Here is a 22,617-nt window from a genome sequence, read left to right on the forward strand (position 1 = left end):
CGGTAATACATTAAATGACCAAATAAGCTATATGTTCATCCTTTTATATCTTTTACACACATGTCCAATTACTATATATATATTTATTTAAATATACCAGGCCGATTACGAAAGTGTGCTCGGGATCAAAGCAGACGAAGTACATAAATGAATTGAATAAAGTCTTCTTTGTTAAAAACGAAAATGATTTTTTGAGACGATTTATCTTGTTTCATTGCGATTATTAAAAAGATACAACAACAAAGAGATTACGACATTTTCATACGTAGTCTCTTTAATCTATTGGCAGCTTGTGCGTCTATGTAAACCTTTTTACTCTGTTAAAACTTGAAACTACGCGGATAATACTGATACTGTAATTGAATTATTATTTGCGAGAATTTGTGGGCAATGGCGGTGAGGTACATAGAAACAACATGGTCATTTTGAGTATTTTGTGAACTGTATATGACTCGTATATAAACAAATTGGCTTTACAGTTTTCGAATTTTCTAATGTGATATATTTTAAAGTTAAAGTTAATTATGATGTTTAATTTTAACTACCATTTGAATTTTTTTTTAAAGTAATACATGAAATGACTGAAGACATGGTTGCAATTAAGATTTATAAATATAAATATTATTTTACATTTTAAATTACTATATATAATTCTTTTATAAAAATTAAATGATACATTTAAATGTAATAAATTTTAAAAAAGATAAAAATTGTATACACATAGGCGCACAATAATACACAGTACTAATATTTAATTATTTATTCGCTCCTGAAACCGATGCCCTTTGGAGCCGAAGGTTCTAGAATGGCAACCACGAGCTGGTAGACGCGACGTGGAAAGGACCCCCCCCCCCCCCCAGGTAGACCGATGACATAACTAAGGTTGCAGAAAGTCGCTGGATGCAGGCAGCGCTGGACCGGTTACTTTGCCCATGATTGGGGGAAGGCTACGCCTTGCAGTGGGCGTCCATTGCCTGAAAACAAGAAATATATATAATTATTCATTACTGTGTTTTTGTGTGTTTTATTGTATAAAGAGTAAGACAGAATTTGCTAAGTATAATCAAATTTATTTTCTATTAAATGTTAAAATGTATTTTATTATTTGTATTAAGTTTACAATTGCGTAATAATGTCGGCGGAAAAGACATGTCTTATGAGAAATGATTGAAATTTTAATCGTATTACGTTTTACTAAGGGTTTATAATTGTTTTGTGTGTTGTACTGTTAAATGTACATAACTTTTTTCTTGATAAAATGGATAGGCGACTAGCCTATGATCATTACCGCGTATTGAATTTCATCTACAATGATAATAGCATTGTTTAGACTTACTAAGTTTATTGAAAAACAGTATAATCAATAAGTTCATAAAAATACTTAGAGAAGCATTTTATTATCTTACAAATATGTATAATGTTGAGTTCTCTCTGAATCTCTAAAACTGTGACGTAATAAAAAAAAACAGATCCGCCATTTCGACCAAATATTTGTGTACTTCTATATGTTTGTATATTTGTTATTTTTAAGAATTTCCTGTTATTTTACTGACAGATTTATTTACAATTTAATAATTTTGATATGATTTTTCGTTTGAAATTATTACGTAAAGCATTTAATCTATATCTTGCCTGATGTTAAGTGATCACAAAGTCTGCAATGGTACATGCTTGCCTATAAGATACCTGCTGCACTATTTAGTTGAATATTTCCAAGTTTTTATTAGCTGGTAACAACGCCGCGGGTAGGTCGTTCCATTCCTTTGCTGTTCGCATTATGAAAGTAGTATCAAAAGGCTTAGTGTAGATTAAAGGGATTTCACCCTGTATGGATCTCGAGGATCCGTGCCTGATGATGTTTCGGAGTGAAGGAGGTGGGGAAATTAATTCATGTAACTCCGACGCATATGCTTCAAAATGATTGTAAAACTCCTTACTAGGACAAAACGTGCACATATATATTTTAATTTTATCACTATACTTGCTATGTATCGATCGATAACAGTGTAGTTTCATGGCGGCTGTCAATGTGTATTTTCATTTATCTCCGTGTCACGTTCACGATAGTCAAATAATTTTGAAAAACAACAGCGACCACCATTCCTTTAAAACGTGAAGTAAAAATAAGCCTGTAAATCTAACTTTTCTTTTAAACAAAAATGATTCATCTATTTTGGGACAAGATATAAGCTTCCGTAAAATTTCTGAAGCAATTTTAAATTTATCCGTTTAACTATATTATTATATTAAAAATTATGTAGGAAATAAATACTTCTGGGATTTTTTTTATTCTAATTTGTATCGCTAGTGTTTTTTTACAATATTTTATTTTCGCTTTATTAAACGCAAACAGTTGGGAGAAGGTTGCCGCTATTTGATACGGATCTTTCTCCTCCCTGCTGCGGGGCAAGACAGCGTTTTATATAATTATTTACAATTTTATTTCACACAATTTTCTCTTATGGGTAAATACAGTTAAAATTTATACATATAAACAATAAAATTAGAAACTCCTGGGATTAGTATCATGGTTACATATGTAACAAATACACAATATATAAAAGGAAAAATTTATTACTCGTGTTAAAGAGTAACTATCGAGTTTCTTGTCAGATTCTTCTCAACATTATGTTACAACATTACTACCCTGACAGTAGTCATGTATAAATATAAATTTAATTAACATTATATAATATCAAAGTCTTAACTGTATGAAAGTATTTAGGAAAGCCTTTTCAAAAAAACACGCCTTGTCCCGTGATCACCCGAGTAAGGATAGGAGTGTGTTACCTTACAAATGAATGTAAAAGCGCGTAAGTGTGTAACTTGGACCACAAAATAAATGCGAAATCAGTTTTCACAGGCCGTTTGCGTCTGTAATCTTTCCCGTTTGTTCTTGTTTTATAAACGGCTGATTGTTAGATAGGAGACGCCGTTACGTTTGACATTTTTATTTATGTGTGCATGAAACTACTCGGGTATTAAATTTATGGACCTTTAGGATATTTTCTGTTCCTATGGATACAGAACAAATTAGAAATTTTCCTTTCGAAAGGAACTTATTGCTGTGATCGCCATATTCTAGTTCAAATCCTCAGTAACATAAAAAAATATAGTCATGACATAACACAAAAATATCAATTTTAAAAAAAAATACGCTCGTACTTCAATCCAGAGGCGACTCCTGATATTCTTAGATGTGGGCTTACAAAAACAAATAAAACACTAGAGTTTACCATCTATTTTATTTTCACCGAAAATTCTTTTGACTATCCTTGTGACATACATAGACTCTACTATTATCTAGTGATAATCAAATATGGGATTGATTAATTATTTTTCTAAACCTAACATGAATAATTATCGAAAAAAACTTGCTTTTGCTGGGCGCTCGCCTAGGTTCAATGAATTGTCTAATAATTTGAATGTGAATTATTTATTTAAAATTTATTGCACACCATAACTAAGAAAATTAAATTTATGTAGAGACAAGAGGCGGTCTCATCGCTCGAGGCGATCTCTACCAAACAACCTTTGGATGGAGATGAGAGATTTAGATCAATGCAAACAGCCTTAAAGCGCAAACACGTGAACGATTCTTTGGATCTCGGATTAAAAATAAAGAAATTTTTAGTTTGTAAGACTTTGTTACATATTTTATACATCCTGTTTAGCTTATTGAGTAACTTTTCTAAACCTTTATGTTGGATTTTGATTCTATTGTACGTCCACGCTATCTAAAGGCTAAAGGAAACTTGTGATGACGCCTTGCTGTGAAAGTCGTTTAAAATCACGTTAGTTTTTTAAGTTTCTTCAAAAAGTAAAATAAAATAAATAAGGTGTTATGACGGCCCTGCGCTATAGTATTTTAGATTAAGTTTTTATTTTATTTAACGTCGATAAATATAAACTGCGAAGTAACTGACGACGCCGATACGCGTTTAGGGTTCCTGATTTGGTAAATTTTTCATACTGCAAATGCAAATGCTAGGCTGGTCTTCAAGGTCCAGGAAGACACAAAACAATTTTTCTTATGTTAAATTACTTGTTTTTTGGAGCACGTATTACACGCATACAGAGTGATTTTTAAGATAATTAAACAATAAGATGATGAAAGGAAGGCGATGACAGCAAGAAGGAATGAATAAACAAAATGAAAAATATTGTGATGGAAATAAGGTAAGAATAAAAGAAATTGAGAAGTATGACAGTGAGTGAAGAATAAAGGTGAAAAATCTGAAAAACTTATTTGTAAACAATGACCCTGATCCCAAGGGGTACGAAAGGCCTCCAATAGCGGCGTCCATAAAAAAAGATAACTAAACATCAGTAAATCAGTACTACATCTATTAGGCTTACTGGCTAGCGCCATCTAGTATGTTTTTAGAGATAATATGATATAACAGTTATATGTATTTACCGCATACATTATCTTTGGTTTTAGCATTGGCCTGTGTTGATGTTTATCTCTCGCAGTCATTGAATACAGTACTACGAATCATACAGGACTTTGTTTCAAAGGAGCGCGTTCGCTTGCACCCCACTTGTCCACAACTCCAAATTTGTTGCTGCCAAATATACTTGTAGGTAGGTATTAACTTTAATATAATTGATAAGAATGTAATGTAAGAATAGTTTGTGTTACAAAGAAATTAAGGTAATATTTATAATTTTCGAGGGAGTGAACTCCACCACCGCTTTTAAAAATACAGCCTCTACTTCGTTCTCTACTTCATTCGTAGTCACTATACTTTTAACTGAAACGAAAAACTAATTTTAATAAAATAAAAAAAAAACATTTACATGAAATCAAATTGTAATCTGATTTGCAGCAAAATTAAAAATGAAACTACATTTTAGACAATTTTACTGTCGAAAATTTTCAGATGAAGCCTGAACCGAATTTGCTAAATCTGGACGCTCGTTTCTAATTTTTTTTTTGTTATTTATTATAAACATGAAATTGAAGAGTTGAATTAAAAATACTTTTACGCGGAGCACTGCGGTAATATTCCGCTAAGAGTCAGTTTATTGAAAAGTCTCACGTGTTTTATGCCGGTAGACATATTAATTCTTTTCGCTTTATTACATCCTTTAACCTGTCGAATGCCTATGGACATATCTACCAGAACTCCTCGAGTGCGTACGGGTTAGATCTGCCCGAAATAAAGTAGGCTACATTATATCAAATCACCTTAAGAATACAATTTAAAATCGCTTGTATCACAGGATCATAAACAATAATATTTCATTGATCTTTTAAAAAAAAAATCGTTTCTAAAACTAACAAGCACCATGTTGCGGCACAAGAAGTGTTAAGGAAGCTTATGCTGGGGTTACGTAATCTCAATAACGTTTATCACCTTTATTGCTTTAGGTCGTTTAGATGACAAATATAAGCGATCTAATACTTTGATTTATATAGAAGCCTTAATTGTTATGAGCTACCAGCTTGTTTTTCTAAGTAAGGAACTTAAAGTTATTGCTATATACGACTGTTAGGCATTGATAGTATTTCTTCTTTTATAGCTTAATCGAACTCAGGGTCTGCGGTCCGAAATACAGGCCAATATTAAAAAAAAACACACAGGCTAAAATTAAAAAAAAATGTCAGACAGTAAAACGTAGCCTTTTTTAAATTGACGATCAGTTGATCGCCTTACTTCTCATATTATCAAGTATTGCAATACATTCGTTAACTAATTCCTCTTAACTATTAGTTTTTTATAAAATATATGTTTACGACATAATAATAAAATTTTAACAATCAATTTACGAACTGGCAAGCGCTTCTTAGAACCTCCTTGCTAAGGTCGTCTGTCGACTTTGTGGGGGGTGGCTTCTAGCCTGTCTGTCTAGAAATGAAGGAAATCTGGTGAAGACCTAGGTCTAGTAATGGACGACCACTGAAATGATGATGAAGGTGAATCAAATTTAAACGTTGTTACGCCGATATATATCTATTAATATGCAGAAATATAATAACAGTTATAATAATTATTATTTAGATTCTTAAGTATGTTTATAATTATTCCTCTAGGAAAATCATTTACGTAAAGTCAAAGTCAAGATTTTGTAATTATATAAAGCCAACAAGAGAAATGTTGGAATTTGCGACAATTTAGCACTATTAATAAAAGTTAAATTTGTATTCGGCTTTCATCTCCCGTATTATGCGACGCAGCGTTCGTTGGAAGTTCTTGAGAGTGGCTCGCGGCTATCCTCGTCCGACACTCTGTTACGACGGTCCTATGCCATTGAGGGCCCTCCACGGCCTTTACAAACTGTAAGGGGATCTGCAAAATTAATAAAATGACACTGTTCTCAAACATAACACGTTTTTATTAACGGAAAAGAAATTTCACAATTTTATTCTCATTTCTCGATGTTTTTTTACAAAACAGATCGATAAAGTATACTAAAATAAACTTTAAGTTTTATCTTTGCCGAGTATTAATGAGTACTTAGCCATGCGACAGCCGACAAAGAGTCTGCACTTTAGCTTTGATAACTTCTAAACATTTTAAGTTATATAGTTTAAGTTATTTAGTGATTTCAGCGTAGTTGTTAATAAAATTTAACTCACTAAAATTTTGTTATTTCATATAACTTTTATCGCAGATTTATTTTCATTTGACCAGTCGGAAGTGATCTGCTTACACCGTCCTCCGACGACCTTAATAATGTCTGTCCATCCTCCTTGTATATGGGCTCTCTACGTTGCGTTTCACGTTCCATATAATTTCAATAGAATCGGTGTGTTAAAGGTGTTTATGGTGGCATATAGTACATTCATAGTAATTTTGATATGGGTAAGAAAAGGGCCAATATTTAGCCACTTCCGCACATGCAGTAGTATTCGTGCAACAAAGTGCACCGCCCGCCGGCCCGCTGATATATGCGTAGGCGGCAAATAATGCGTATCACACAACTGCCACCGCCAAATCACTCAACACACGTGACTCTGTGTTTGGCACTAATCGGTGTAACATAACTTCTGAAGATGCCCCGTGGAGGGGTGAAACACGTGTTGAGTAATTTGGCGGTGGCAGTTGTACGAGCGGGCTGGCGGGCGGTGCACTTTGTTGCACGAATACTACTGCATGTGCGGAAGTGGCTAAATATTGGTCCTTTTCTTACTTAGGATGGACTTGCGCAAGGTAACGCCTGATTCGATTAAATATTTGATATGGGTAGGCATATAAAAACTGCCATTACTAACGCATTACCATTGAAACAAACTATGTAAAAGAGAGAGAAAAACTAAAACATTGATACCATGGTAAAGACAAAGTGATTGAGAATAATGTAGCGGATATTAGTAGACTTAGCGCGTCACTAATACCTCACTTCACCTAGATCTTACCATCAAGCAATTCTCAGTAATTTTCCACTCTAAAATTGTGTAAAAAAAAAGTATTCTAAAATGTACACGAAAGAAAAACGATGCTATGGAGTCTCTCCGTAGGGTTTACTTTCAAATGTTCAGAATAGAGAGGAACAAGATTCAGATATACATTGTGAAGGACGGATCAAGTGAGAGTCGTCATAGAATCGTCTCCGAGTATATGGTAGCAAAGTGTCTCGTAGAGGAAAAACTGTGGACCTTAAAAAGACCGTATAGCGGCCCCTCTACTGTTCTTCGAAGTACATACGACTAAGAAGGCCATCTTATTACTCACGGCTATAATTCTTTGAAATTACTTTTAAAGTACAAAGCATCTCTTTACGTCTATTCAGTACATTTAATAATTTAATAATAGGGTAATAACACCCGCTGTAGATGTTTCGTCAAACGGAACAAATTTAATATAAAGGTTTAAACAATTTAAAAGAGTGGCAAGTGGGCTTTTTACCTTCGTTCGTGAATTCAGCTGACGCGGAAACAGAGGGCACCACTTAAGAGGTGTCCCGAGGTCATCGTCAGCCGCCTCTCGGCTGAGAATCCGCCGACCTCTTGTGTTACAGTGGAGCACTCTTCACAGATAAGATTTTTCTCTCTAATACAATAGTTCCAAATGTTTACAGTATTAAGTTTACACATTTTATTTTTGTTTTCTTACCATATTTCATACCGCACATATTCTGTACAAAATAACTGAATATAAATACTTTAATAATTAACGGATTTGGAATCCATTTGGATAAAGATATCTAGCCGAAATGAAGTCGAAAAGTAACATATATAATACATAGTAAATATAAATATTATGTAGTAAACATATATAGATATAAAAATGTCCATCAGCAAGAAAATTTCCTGATATATGATGTATAGATGGGTTAGGTATCTTTAAGACGGAGTCGCGGGTGTTTAGAGTGGGGGCCCAAAACTCCCACTAGCTTCAGCGACTTTGAGGCGGACGATAGGTCGATGTAGTCTCGAATCAACGTGATAGCACTACGTGGGGTTTCGTGGGTAGGGTGAACCATATACGCATACCTCGCTACGGACTATCTAAGCCAGCACAGCGCAAGGAAAGACCGCGTGACGATCTGTGACCGGGAAATACCGCAGTCCTCGCATAACACAGGGGGCGGTCTCCGGGGGTGGTTTTAGTGAGTAGGAATCCCACATAATTCTGTCCTCCCCCAGAAGCAGGGCATCTTGAACATCAGACTTCCCTTAGAACCAAAAAAAAAATAACTTCAGGAAAATTTATGAGACTTTCTTACTTATAACGATTAACACAAGGACGTAGAGAATGTTGTATAGATACACGATAGAATATATGTATATAGTGTATACACATGTAAATGCCCATATGGGGGAACTTCCTCAAAATGTTCGTCAGTCCACCATGTGAGTGGATGTCCTATGCAATCTTGCCGGTCTGTGGTCTCCACTCCAGAACCTTAAGGCATATCATCAGTGGTCATCTGTTTTTCACATTTTGACTTGCATGTCCGCTGGGATATCTTAAATGTGATAGTCTTTATATATACCCGAAAACACGAATCTAGTAGTATCAGAAAAAACTCCAATTCACACACTCTTATAGGCCAGGCCAACTAACATAGTTTTCACTAGACAACTTATCACTTCGATGGTTATCGAACGAGTGACCGAGCTCCCGACTCGATAACGTAACGCTGTTTCAACCCCACCACTCTCAATCCTTTTACCGGAAATTATCACAAAAGAGGTCGAGTAGTGTTGCCATTTAAGAAAAATAAAACCACCTTTTATATAATTATTACACCAGTGATGAAAAATTTAAAGCGAAGTATGTGTGTTATATGACGTTCATCTTTACTTTAGAGAGAATCTCTGTAGAACTTTCTTGAACTCGTCAGCTCAGTCTCAACTTGAATAGATACCGTCATTGGAAAAAATTTAAAAAGTTTTTCAATTAAAATGGCAACGTAAGCGATTTGAAGGAGTCTTTCGAATTCGCTTTGTTAGCGGCTCGCCTTCGGAGAGGTTCTCCATATTTTTTTCATCAATGGACGATTCGACGGTCCTTTTATCCGGTATTAGATAAAATAACATCAACGTTGAGCGGGAATAATGCAAAGAGTCTTTCTATTCTTCTCAACCTTCCATTTTTAGATTACCTCATGAAGTTATCCACCTGTACCGAACTTAAATAAATTTCGAAAATTATTATTTTTACTATTGTACCTTTAAACATTTGAAGTCGTCTCAGTTTTGAACTAGCAGAGATATATAGGACATATTAATAAATTCGAGAAGTGATTTATACTTTATGTTAATTATCATGGATTCAGCATGGTAAGTGGAGATCAGAGATATCACTATTATCCACGAGTCTTGATAATTATTATCATCATTACCATTTTATCATTAGGACGTAAATCGTCGTTATTGAACACTTTGGGCAATAAAAATAATTAAGATGAAATAGGCAAAAAATTAAGAACAAAGTGCAGTCTCACCTTAACCAACGATTTCATCCAGCCGTCCATTGGAAAGTTTTCATCATTTCAGCTGTAGAATATCGCTCATTTCTAATAGGAACGGTAAGCCATGACGAGGACCGCTTTCTCCTGAGGATGCCCCGTGGAGGGGTGAAACACGTGTTGAGTGATTTAACGGTGGTAGTTGTGTAATTCACATTGTTTGCCGCATGCGCATTTATCAGCGGGCTGGCGAGCGGTGCAATTTATTGCACGACTACTGCTACATAGCGGAAGTAGCTATATATTATTCCTTTTCTTACTTTCTACAGACAACAAGAAAGACGGTTTCACGACACCCGTATATATTTATACGAGCGACCGTATACGAGAATATTAAAATTATTAAATGTACTGAATAGACGTAAAGAGGTGCTTTGTACATTAAAATTAATTTAAAAGAATGATAGCCGTGAGTAATGAGATGGCCTTCTTAGTCGTATGTACTTCGAAAAACAGTAGAGGGGCCGCTGTACGGTGTTTATATATATATTATATATATGTATACTTTATATATATATATATATATATATATAAAGTTAATAAAGAATCATATTTCTGTAGAATTCCTCTTTTCGATGCGCCGCTGACGATAATGTAATGTTGCTCCTACAAGACTATCAAAAAAAAGTTAAATTATTCTATACTATGCCACTTCAGCAGTATATATCGTCTATTTTCTATGGAATATTTGAATTATGCTAATTAACCGCAGTGAATTGTAATTGTATCCACGCATTTAGATATCTATTCATTTTATTTTTTTATAAAATATATTTCCAAACCCAACCATAACAAAAAATTGGATCCCTTTATTGTAAATCAACGCTATAGTACGGGTTAGTTGTACTGCAGTAGGTAACTGAGTAAGGTTTCTCTCTGTTTAAACTCTATAATTTCCTGCCGGTACTAATTATAATCTAAGTCAAAATCTAAGAACAAAAAAGATCACATATTTTCTTTCTTTCTACAATATTAAGATGAAAAAATGAAAGAAGAAGATTTTAATAATAATAAATTTCATTTAAGAATCTAGTGCGTCCATAGAATATAAGTAAGTCAGTAACAAAATTTACTTAAAGGCTATATTAGTTATGGATTAATATGTCATACATTTTAAATATAACACTAATTTAAAAAAAGTCGCTTAATATAAAAACTTACTTAAGATAATTTTTAATAGTAATGGATATTTGCCATTCACACTCTTGTGTACAAACACCTTTCGTACATATCACGCGCGACCACATTAAAATACCATTACTACGATCACGTAGCCTGTTCCACGCATTATCTGCTCGATATTGTAAGATTGCGTAGTAATCGGAAATCCTGGCGTCAGCAAACATGCCCTTGGCGCTGCAGTATCTGGATTTTTTCATAATTATACGAAAAGCATCATTATACTATACTCGAAGTACATTGTACGATGCCCTCGTATCATTGGTCCAGATTTTGCATTAAGTAAACTATAACAATTTAAAAATTTAATTAAATATGAAACACAATTACTTTTACTCGACCCCTAGCTGTTAACTAGCTGTGTTTTAAGATTAAACGTCTTCATCAATCAAGTTCATTGCCCTCTCGATTAAATCTTATCTGCTATCGATAAGTCAATGGAGCGCTTATTCGACTTTGTCTTTAAAATATTCTAAACGATCGTCTGCCTGGAGACAAGGGCACTCCACCGGAGGGGGACACTTTTATTGCCTATTTGATTGCGTTATATGTAATTAAGGCGTTTGCTATTAATTTGGTAGCTTATAGCTGGTTATCTGTTACGTAATTAACGAACAATGGAATAAAATTAAAAGCGTAATCTGTTCTGTTATTTGAAAGTTGATTCTTATCACCGATCGTAATGCCTTCACTACCGGATGTGCGAATAAAAATAAAATCTGTATCTTTAAAATATTATTAATTTAAGATCTATTTGTGATATTTTAAGACATAGAAATAAAGATTAAATAAACTGTTTAACCTATATAATTTAACATTTTATTTGTTATTTCCATAAGAATGAGTGTACATAATTAAATTAATCTCAAACCTTTTGCACTAAATTTAAATTATATATATTCCTAAGCCCTTTTCTTAAACATAATATATCTTAAAATTAATTCTATCCTCACACATGTTGTCTTCTACAAACGTCAATGTCAACAATTAAATAACTCGAATAAATCATTTATATTTTCATTACATTTGTAATAACATTCATCATTTTTTTATTTCCAAGGACGCGTCAGGAAAATGCCTTGCAACTCAGAAACACCTCGTGAAAGAGAGTCCTGAAATGCTGGCTATATCTACATGGACTGGTCAGGTGCCTAAGCGACCGGCATTACCTCCGGGGGCAAAACTGTCGCAACTAATGGCTCTCGGCTCCAGAAGAGATCCTGGTCACGTCGTGTGGATGCTGGCAAAGTCTGACTCTGAAATGAGGTAAGTAATTTATTTTTACCACACAAAAAATTAAGAAAAACTGTTATTTAAAGAGAACAGTTTATATCTATACAGCTTACAATATTATATGTCCAATATTAAAGTAATATAATTTAAAAAAAAATTGAAGTATCATCATCATTATTTAAGCCAAGGGACGACCACTGCTGGGCATAAGCCTCCTATACAGATTTCCAATAAAACCGGTTGTAAAAACCTACAGTCAGCGGAGCAACCTTAATAAAGTCGTCTGTTCACTTTTTATATGGACATCCGATATTATGCTTGCCAGTCGGTGGTCTCAACGCTGGTTTAAGTCCCCGATGGTCAATAGTTCTGTATGCTATGTAACCTGCCCACTATATCGGTTACTTTCGTTCATCGGGAGATCTTCTCATTTCTGGTTTTATCTAGAAGAGAAATCTCGAATATAATTCTTGCCAAGGCTTGTTGAGCGACTGTTGGCACGCCGAACAGGCTTCCATTGTGCTATCATCTTCATCATCATATGATCGATCTTACTCTGCTCGCATCCAGCGACTTCCTTCTACTTTGACTATATCGTAGGTTCGCCGAGTGAGGGGCCAGCTCACGCCTCGTGGTTGCCACTCGAGAAACTTCCGGCCGCAACAACCGTCGATTGCACGTCGATTATTTTATAAATAGGTTGTATTAGAATTAATGTTGTGCTATGTCTCTTTAAAATTATAATATAGTTAAAACTAAACAGGCATTCAAAAACATCAACATCAAAAATACGTAATTTTTTTGTACCTTTTCTACAGTTCAAAGCAGTGAAACCTTATCGTAATAAAAATGGTGACGTTATCAAGAGTAGCAACGTAACGTATAAGTTATGATTATAACGTGTTACGATTTCAAAACGACGCCTTGCTAAGGCAGTATAAGTTTACGACGCAAATTTACATTTCCTTTTTCCTTATTCATTGAAATACGATAGGTCCCACTTTCGCGTTGGCTGACGCGACAAAACAAACCTTTTTCTCTTGACTTAAGCTAAATAAGAAATAATTTTTTTTATTCCTTTAGAAACGAAAATAGACTCTCAGAACACGGAAGTTTCGATGTTAAAAAAATTATATTACTTGCTTTGGTTTACTGTCTCTACGATTTTATTTAACCCATTTGAACATCAATATACTAAAAAGTAGAAATATATTCTTTTTCTAACAAAAATTTGACGTACAATATGTTAACACTGTGGAGATTGAAACACTTTACATGTATAAAAATAAAGTAGAAAAAGGCTTTTTAATTCCGATTTATTGTCCACTATTAACAATATTACTGGAGAACTGAAATCAATTTATCTTAATAAAATTCAATTGTACGCCAATGAATAGCAAATATCTTTTATACTCATTTTTCATGTTTAATATTTACTATTATTTTTCCGCAATAAATATATTTTCAACTTAAACTTTTATTATTTTTTTTATTCTTGAGGTTAAATGTTCTTTTATAATACAAAGTCTCAGAGACAAGGATTTATTTCATTCATTATTACGCCGGTTTTGTAATGGTCAAAAATTTTGTCCAAAATTGAAACGTATTTACTACGAATTATTCTAGAATTCAAATCGATATTTATTTTAATAGTACATAATTAAAAGAACTTATAGTTCAATAGCAAAACCATGCCACACATGTAAGGTGAACAAATAACCGTTTCAGCCCATAGACGCCCACTGCAAAGCATAGACCTTCTCCAAAGATATCTGTGAGAAGATAAACAATAATCCCAAATCTTAGCAAGCGGTTTTGCGATCGCAGCGTCGTATTATGGTACGCAGAGGACACTGCTACCCATCCTCTGGAAACCATACTCAGAGTATGGCGTTCAAAGCTTATGTCTCAAATCGATAGACTGGGTACCCGCACGGTGAATCCATAAAATCCTAAAGAAAGTACGTCTTAAATATGTTGCTAGACAGAAGATCTTGCTTTCTAAGCAGAGAAATAGGTGAATATAATAACCTTTAATAATATAAATTATGTCATTTTTTAATACAAAATAGCTTCTTATATGTGTATATTAGTTAACGGGGGCGTAATAATTTTAGAAAAGCTTTAGTGGGACATGGCACATAAAAGGTTGAGAAACTACAGCAGTGTTTGTCAACCTTTTATGTGCAGTACAGTTGCAATATTTATGATACTATACAATTCGCATACGGTTTATGTAAATTACTTGCAAATAGCAATACATTTAAAATCGATTATTGACAATATACTCTACGTTTTCACAGCGAGGTACAAGCTTTTCAAGTCCATTAAAAGATATAAAATGTAAAACTCCTTTGTTATTTCTTATCCCTGGTTATTTTCATAGTTTTAGTCTGTTTTATATAACACTGGCTGTCCCGGCAAAAAAATATTTAACTTATCAGAACTTCAGATCTATTTCAAATTTGTTAAATTTATTTATTTTCTCTATTATGACGCGACGGGATAATAAATTCTAACAGTGAAATCTGCACGAATAGATAGTAAATAATAATTACGCTATTTTTTACTTTATTAACATTAAACTTTTAAACTACTAATTTCTGGATAACGTATACATTTATTGACAGCTATATATAACCAATTACTCATAAGGTAACTTGTTTTTTTCAACAGATTTAAATTAACAGACTACAAAATTTAAAAAAATTCCTAACACCGAAAGGGAATTCAAAGCGTACAGTACCTGGTGTGTCCACGCCCTTACATAGTCTACACTATCTTTACTGTAACATTATTTTGTTTTCGAGTTATATATCAGTACAACGACGTAGTTTTTGCAAACTTTCTCCTTGTAATGAAGCGATATCGCTTGTTTGCGAATTCGCTGGCTTTTCGACATTTTCTATTTATAGACTACGGCGTCATCATTTTTCAGCTTTATGCTCGTTTTTTTTTATTTTCAACGTGTCATTGACAGTTCAAATGGTGCTTTGTTGTCGAAAACATGTTACAGTTCACTTAATGTTTGTTTATTTATTTAATTATTATACTGTCGCACGTGGAAGGATACTCTATATGTAATGAGTAACAATAATAAACTTTCTTGTACTTTACAGGCTCACTGTAAAGCATAGACTTCCCCCAAAGATAACCAAAATGACAGGTCTTACGCTGCTCTATCCTATTCGGAGGCCTACTAATGCCGCGTTTACTGGCGCGCTGTGTTTACTACTCGAGGAACCTTCCAGACTCAATGTTCGACGGTTGCACTGCTTCAGATGAGCAGTTCCTGAAGCTACGTCGATTACCTTGGATCTTTTGCGAATCCCTCATTTCTGATTGCAAAACTTGCAGTAGATTAAATTAACCACAAATTAATACAATTAATAATTTTTGGAATGAAATTGATATACGAAATAGTACATAATAGAATATAAGATAGATATATGTAGGGTAGCTAATATAGTTAACAATTATCTTGAGTACACATAAAATTTTAGTACTGGTTTCCTAGAAATTTCCGTGATTTTAAGATCATGCACTTTTAAACAAACTTCATAATATCTTCAAAGAATCATTGGAACTCTTAGCAATATTCTTTTGTATTTGTAGTCGATTTAGTGACTCTGGTACCTTGAGTATTCCGTATCCACTTAAAGTTGTGAACCTATTTAAACATACATTGACTACCATACAAGCATAGACTCCGATAATTGTTTGTTTGTACTTGATACTAATAACCACCGTCGTTTCAGGCCATAAACGCCCACTGCAAGGCATAAGCCTGCCCAGAGATATCTATGTATATACCATAATCTCCAATCACGGCAGGCGGTTTGGCGATCGCAGTGTGGTGTTGTGTTACACCGAGGACGCTGCCGCCTTCTATAAACTTTTTTTTACGAATAGAGGCAATCCCATATAGTTAATGCACACAGTGAATTATTTAACCGTACCCTGGACCAACGATCGCAAATCTCAGTCCTCTACCGTTGGGCTACATAATATATTTAAATATGTATAAAGTGTTTTAGATATGTTAAGTAAAGTTTTCTGGTCCTAAGCAAGGGTTTTGTTTGTAAATATCTTTTTCATGATATAATAGTCTACTACATTAAGTTACTAAGTTTTTGTTTTGTACAAAGTAGGTTTTTTTCATCGTACCAATATTTCGCAACACAACCTTTTGTTACTCAAAACACTATATCACACCGTATTTCAGATTTACAACTCAAACGAATATTACATAAGGGGTCATTTATTGATATAAATATATTTTAGTTACAACGAACGAAAAAAAGAAAGAAATTCAATCATAATTAATATGGCAAGAAATAAAAAGCATGTGTAAAAATATATGTAAATGATGTAAAGAACATAATTTGTAATACTCCTTTTAATTAAACACATCAACTATTACAAAATTAAAAAAATCTTGTTTACTAACAAGACCGATTAAGAAAATATTCAGAAAAAAAATTGCCAGGTATCACAATTTTAATGCCAAATTTCGAAAAACACAATGTCTTTAATAGGTAAATGTTATTACAGCATTGGTTTTACGGGACCATAACATATTGATTACGTATCACAAAGCAGAAAACATTACGGATTGTCAGATGTTGTAACACTATACGCAAGGTAACCACCGGCTTACGTAATATTTATTTGGAAACGTATTAATAACTCTACGGGATAATAGAGCAAATGGAACTTTGTGTCTAACAAAATTATTAAGGTTCTTGGTTATATTCTAACCGGTAACTGGTAGAGTCGCTTGGATCGTCGACATGCCATGGAGAGGGATATGCTCGGAATATTGTCCTAGATCGAATAAGGAATGAATGGATAAAAGGACGAACGAAAGTATACCGACATAGTTCAGAAGATTTTTTATACTTGTTCTCTGTTTTTTTTTTTGGGGGGGCAGGGACGTTACAATGCGGGTGTAAATATTTTTTAAATTTTTTATGGCTATTTCTCCTTTTCTTTCGCCAATTCCAATTATTTCTATTTTCCTCACATCCTTCACAAAATCTTTCATTCTTCACGTTCTGATCTTCTTTCATGCGTCGCATTTCTTTCCTGCTTTCTTGCCCATCTCAAGCAAAAATAAAGGCAGAAGTCCAGCAGATTAGAGAGTTGAAGTAGCAATTGTCAAGCCAAATAGCACGCAAAAACGATCACTGTTGGAACGTTAAGGTTCTAGAATAAAGACCATGGACTGGCTTTCAAGTGATCCTATTTGTAATCTATATAGTATAGCGATGGACGTCTGAAAGCACTTCAAAAAAAATGAAAAACCCTAGTCTAGATATTATATGAAAATCCGCCAACGCTTATCCCTTACGGCGTAACCTTAGAAGCTTAAAATTACGTACATAACTCATAGCGTGTCCTTGGCATAGAAACGCGAGACCGCACCATTATTTATAATAATTGGGTCTGAGTGCCGCGGCGTTGCAGGGTGTATAAGGAAGCGCTGGTAATCTGTCATTTCTCCCGCGCAGTCCCCAGACGGCAATAAATATCGTGTAACTCATTCATCGATGAGGTAAATTGGATATCTTATCGTACTTTTTTAAATTCTTTATCTTTGGATTTATGTGCCTGAAGAGAAAAGTTTTGTTTTAAATCATTTTAATTTTAAATCTAAATAAGTACAAAGACTAAATAGTTTTTGATACACTAATTAAAAGCTTTGATATGCCATATTTATATAGAATCAGGCGTTACCTTGCGGAAGTCCATCCTAAGTAAGAAAAGGACCAATATTTAGCCACTTCCGCACATGCAGCGGCAGTCGTGCAACAAAGTGCACCGCCCGCTAGCCCGCTAATAAATGCGTATGCGGCTGTGGGGTTTCTTACTTTGATATGCCAGTTAAAAATATAATTTCGTAAGCAAGGTATTTCAGTTCTATACAGGCTGATTAGTTATTGGCGTAAAAGCTTTAAAGGAGATAATAACACTTTATCTCCAATCTCACTGTATAATCACTCTTAAACATATTACATAAATTATTTTTTTCAATTAAATTGAGATGGGCTAATAACTTCTTTAAAAATGCAAGAAAGATAGTGAACAATAATTATTGTAATAATCCACACATCCTTCTAGGTATATTTTAATTATATTTTTATTGATAAAGTGTAAATAAATAAGATAAATAAATAAACAATTTACAAAGTAATACCAACGACAAAACAGCGTACTAATTAAGTTGCGAATTGAAGTTAAACCTAGTTGAAACCTTTGGATGTTCTCGTCACGTCGAATGCGAGAGCCGAAATATACGCTTAGCGAAATTCAAAAATAAATGCACGCGGGGAACGAAGTTTGCAAGGGCGCATGTAAAGTTGGTCTTTGTAAATCGGCAGCTGAATAAAACCCGAGGGATCGCAGCGCGGCGCGATCTGTATGCGCGTATTACACGCTCTATGCGGCTCGACTCGGTGCCTTTGTGCTGGACGGCGCGCGTGGACCGTCTCATAAATATTTATATTCAACGTGACAAACTATAGTCGAAGCTGATTGCATGTTTTAATTATTTTTTTTTATTATTTATTAAATTAAAAAACCTGTCAAATTCTCTATGTCAGCCCATCGATGCCCACTGCAAGGCATGAGCCTGACCACCTGCAACCTTGGGTAAATTATTCGTTCACTAAGGTTGTCTACCAGCTCTTGGGCGCCACACGAGAACCTTTCTACCTCAAAAATCGTCCTTTGCGCCAAAAATACCAGAGTCCTTTACAATATTCATACACAGGTTTCTGCATATTTACTATATTGTACTCGGTACATCAGTAGTAGCAGGTACTCAGTAAATTTTATAATTATATAATATGTTATATGTCAATCTTAATTTAGAAATAAAATAAATCAAACAAGCATTTAAAATAAGAATCCTTTATTTACACTTCTTTGTACACCATAGACAATAATTAAAAAAAAGCAATTCCAATAGAGGTACAAGAGACTGTCTTATCACTCGATGCGATGTCTACCAGACTACCTTTAGATGGAGGGCAGTTTAGAGTGCACATACATACAAATACATACATTACTATACACACATACATTTATACATGAATACTTATATGCGTATACACATCTATAACTTTACGTATAAAAAGTATTACATAAATACAAATAACTGATGCTACACAATTTTCTTGTTTTTCATTTGAAATATTGTTAGTATTTTTTATAAAAACTGTAAGTTTGTGACCATTACATAGTATTTAATTTGAATATGGACTTCTTTTTGCCTGAAGGCTTCCTCCGTCGTCTGTCATATCCGTGCCAACGTGCCGTGGATATCAGACCTAGGTATGCTTCTTGATGTACCTAATTACTTCTTAACGATATTAGTATTTTATCCTTACCTCCAAGCGGTCCTTTGGGCAGTTTTGGAGAGATGAGAGACCCATGGCCAGCACCGAAAGTCATATTGCTGTAATGGTGATAATAATATAGCGGTTTTTATGTTTCCGTCGTTTCTAATTCTTAAAAATGTGGTGTGATTTACTTTCATTGTAACTCTTTATGGTTTTGCATTAAACGCATAATATTTTTTGGATTCGACCGATATAAATGTTTGACAATAAGAAGGTGTTTTAATTATAACACAGTTTGTGTCGGAAGTAAAAAGTATGTGTGTTTTTCTTTGTTCTTTACAATTTTGTGATAGCGATAGTTTCATGTTTATAAACACATTTTTAAAGTGGTCAATGCCGTCGTTACCCCGTACGTATATTTTCTAATACATAGACCAGAATGATGAACCTTTTGAGATCGGATTAGAAAAACTTACAACAATATTTACGAGCAAAGAGAAGAATATTTACAATTTATATGAATCAATTATTACTGGTACACAAAATAAAAACCTAAAATTATGAAATCAACGTCTTTGAACGTCAAATCGTCGGCAGATTCGCTAATATGTTTTAAGTTTTCATTGATACTTAATTTATAAAGTTAAGTAATGCTTGATTTATTATAAGACAACAAACATATTTAAATGTTGCAATAAAAAAGAAAAATGAAATAAAATTAATATATTCAACATTAGTGTTATAGTTGTGGAGAATAAGCATAAATTCTCAACAACAACACATCTTTCAAAAACGTTTAACAATACCGTTATGTGCACTATTACCGTTATAAACACTTTCTGCCACATATGGCCTAAAAAAAACAAAATAATCGTGCGATATCATTGCCAAGGATTCTTATACAGATATTCCACAATATCGTCCATGTCGTCTGGTTTCAGAATTAAATTATTAATTATTATTATTAGCGTAAAAAATAATAACTAACTCTAGCAGTTATAAGAAACAAATACTTGACTATTGAAATATTATATTTTTGACCATGCTTGTCACCGTAAACAAGCGTAAGTAAGTATATGCGAGCAGAACAGGGGGACGTAGATCTTGATTTGAATGAAAAACGCAATATACGACGTCCGCCCACAAAGTGGACCAGCAATCCCGTCAAAGCCCACTAAAAACGATAGATGAGGGCGCTTCTAACCGATCCAATAGGGAATCTCTGCTTGAAGACTCTGTCCAGCTGTGGGCGTTTTACGGCTGAAATAATAATGATATCATCAATGAACACATATACCATAAGGTCGCCAATGCTGACACAGGATTATAGCACTTCACTTGAGAATTACCAGTAATTTAATACAAACTCACTGAATAAAAGTTTTCTCAAAGGCCCGACTTCAATATACATCTAGCTCTGTTTAACATACTTAATTATTTATTGTTTTTCCAATGCTTACTAAGGGAGTGGGTGGCTGCGATATCTAAAACGGTAAGTTTGTCTTATTATGCATGCATATAGTATATTTAAATAGTTGTAAATGTTAATTAATTATTTTACAAAGATTTTAGAGTATTTGGGAAATTAATAATAAATGAAAAACACCACAGTGTTCGTTATGGCCTGTTTTTAAATCGACACATGTTTAGAACACTAGTAGCTTTAGTTAAAGTTCAACGAAGCCATTACACTGGTATTTTTGGTAGTTTCTGGTAATTTGGTAGTTTCTATTTTTATGGTAGTTTCTGTCACATTATTTTCTCTTTGCATGAAATGTGTTGCCGGTGGATTAATAACAATTCTCCTTCCAATATATACGCTTAGTTTTTAGATTTCCTTTCTTCCACATTGATATCAAGTATCTGACACAATCACTACACTCTACACTCACACGAGTACAGTCTCCAACGGTAATTTTTTTTTGTTAATTTCGCGAACGGTTTCTTTCCGCGAACGCAATTCCGATGAAGATGTAAAAATCTCCTAAACTAGCAGCATCTACATCAACAGAAACAAAAGAAGTAACTGACAATAAGTCAAAACTAGATATAAATACCTACACAATCTTTTCCAAAAGAGATAATGCTTAAATTCATAGTGCTTATTTATTGTTCCTCTAAATCTTGTGACGTCAAATCATAAGGGACGATCACAAAGCTATATCCCCGGGGTATAGCAATAACCTCAAACTACTTAAGGAACATCAGGGGTAGCAAATTACTGCGCGTATGATGGCTGTTTCATCGAGGGTCCAACTATAAAGGGTCCAGAAGGGCGAACCCTAATAAACACTATCGCATGATCAAAATTTGTAAGGGACCGCTCGTAATGACATTTATTAAGAGCCAATGAACGTATCGATAACATTTCATACGTAGTACATCACTAAGGAAATTGTAAAGATAATAAACTGTTTTAACACTTTTAAAACCACTGTGAATAATAATTGAATTAAATTGGGTTCGACAGCCGGGGTGCAATCCTATACAACTCACACTTTGTGGGTTGATTACATAGGGTTATCACTGCTAACAAAGAAATTTCCAGGGTATAGTCATCAGTGTCCTTAGTGACAATAGCATTATGAAACGAACTGGCATCTAAGACACAGGGCTAGTTTAGACGCCATTGTTAACGGTATATACGAAAATTTTTAATCAAAGTCTAGACAGTTTGTACTTTACTTCTTTCTAGTTTTTGTTCTTAGTTGTTTATTGCATCATTATTATATTTCCCCGCAGCTGCCACCGCCGCCACATATCGAGCTAGTGATGTCCATGCCCTACCTACGCACTGCCTTCAAGAAACCTACAGTTAGAGTGAGACGTAAGTATATAACAAATATATCTATTTTAGACAGCTATATTTACATCAAGCTATCGTAAATTTTATTATTACATAACGATAAAATAAAATAATTACAAAGATATGAAT

The 22,617-nt window shown here is 33.9% G+C and overlaps 2 protein-coding genes across 2 annotated transcripts in view; both read left to right on the top strand.

Moving 5' to 3' along the window:
- LOC137919984 (uncharacterized) overlaps positions 1–22,617 on the top strand; it is a 154,071-nt gene that overhangs the window by 125,688 nt on the left and 5,766 nt on the right. The window lies entirely within an intron of this gene.
- Positions 1–22,617, top strand: part of LOC137919986 (uncharacterized) — a 104,716-nt gene that overhangs the window by 71,920 nt on the left and 10,179 nt on the right. The window contains exons 5-7 of the mRNA XM_068763220.1: positions 12,164–12,369; positions 21,147–21,174; positions 22,425–22,509. Of these exons, the coding sequence (XP_068619321.1) occupies positions 12,164–12,369; positions 21,147–21,174; positions 22,425–22,509 (319 nt within the window). The remainder of the gene's footprint in view (positions 1–12,163; positions 12,370–21,146; positions 21,175–22,424; positions 22,510–22,617) is intronic.

Source organism: Battus philenor, unplaced genomic scaffold (assembly GCF_028537555.1).
Source record: "Battus philenor isolate CCGP_79_NKW_IND1 unplaced genomic scaffold, ilBatPhil1.0.hap1 SCAF_17, whole genome shotgun sequence".
Taxonomy (NCBI): Eukaryota; Metazoa; Arthropoda; class Insecta; order Lepidoptera; family Papilionidae; genus Battus; species Battus philenor.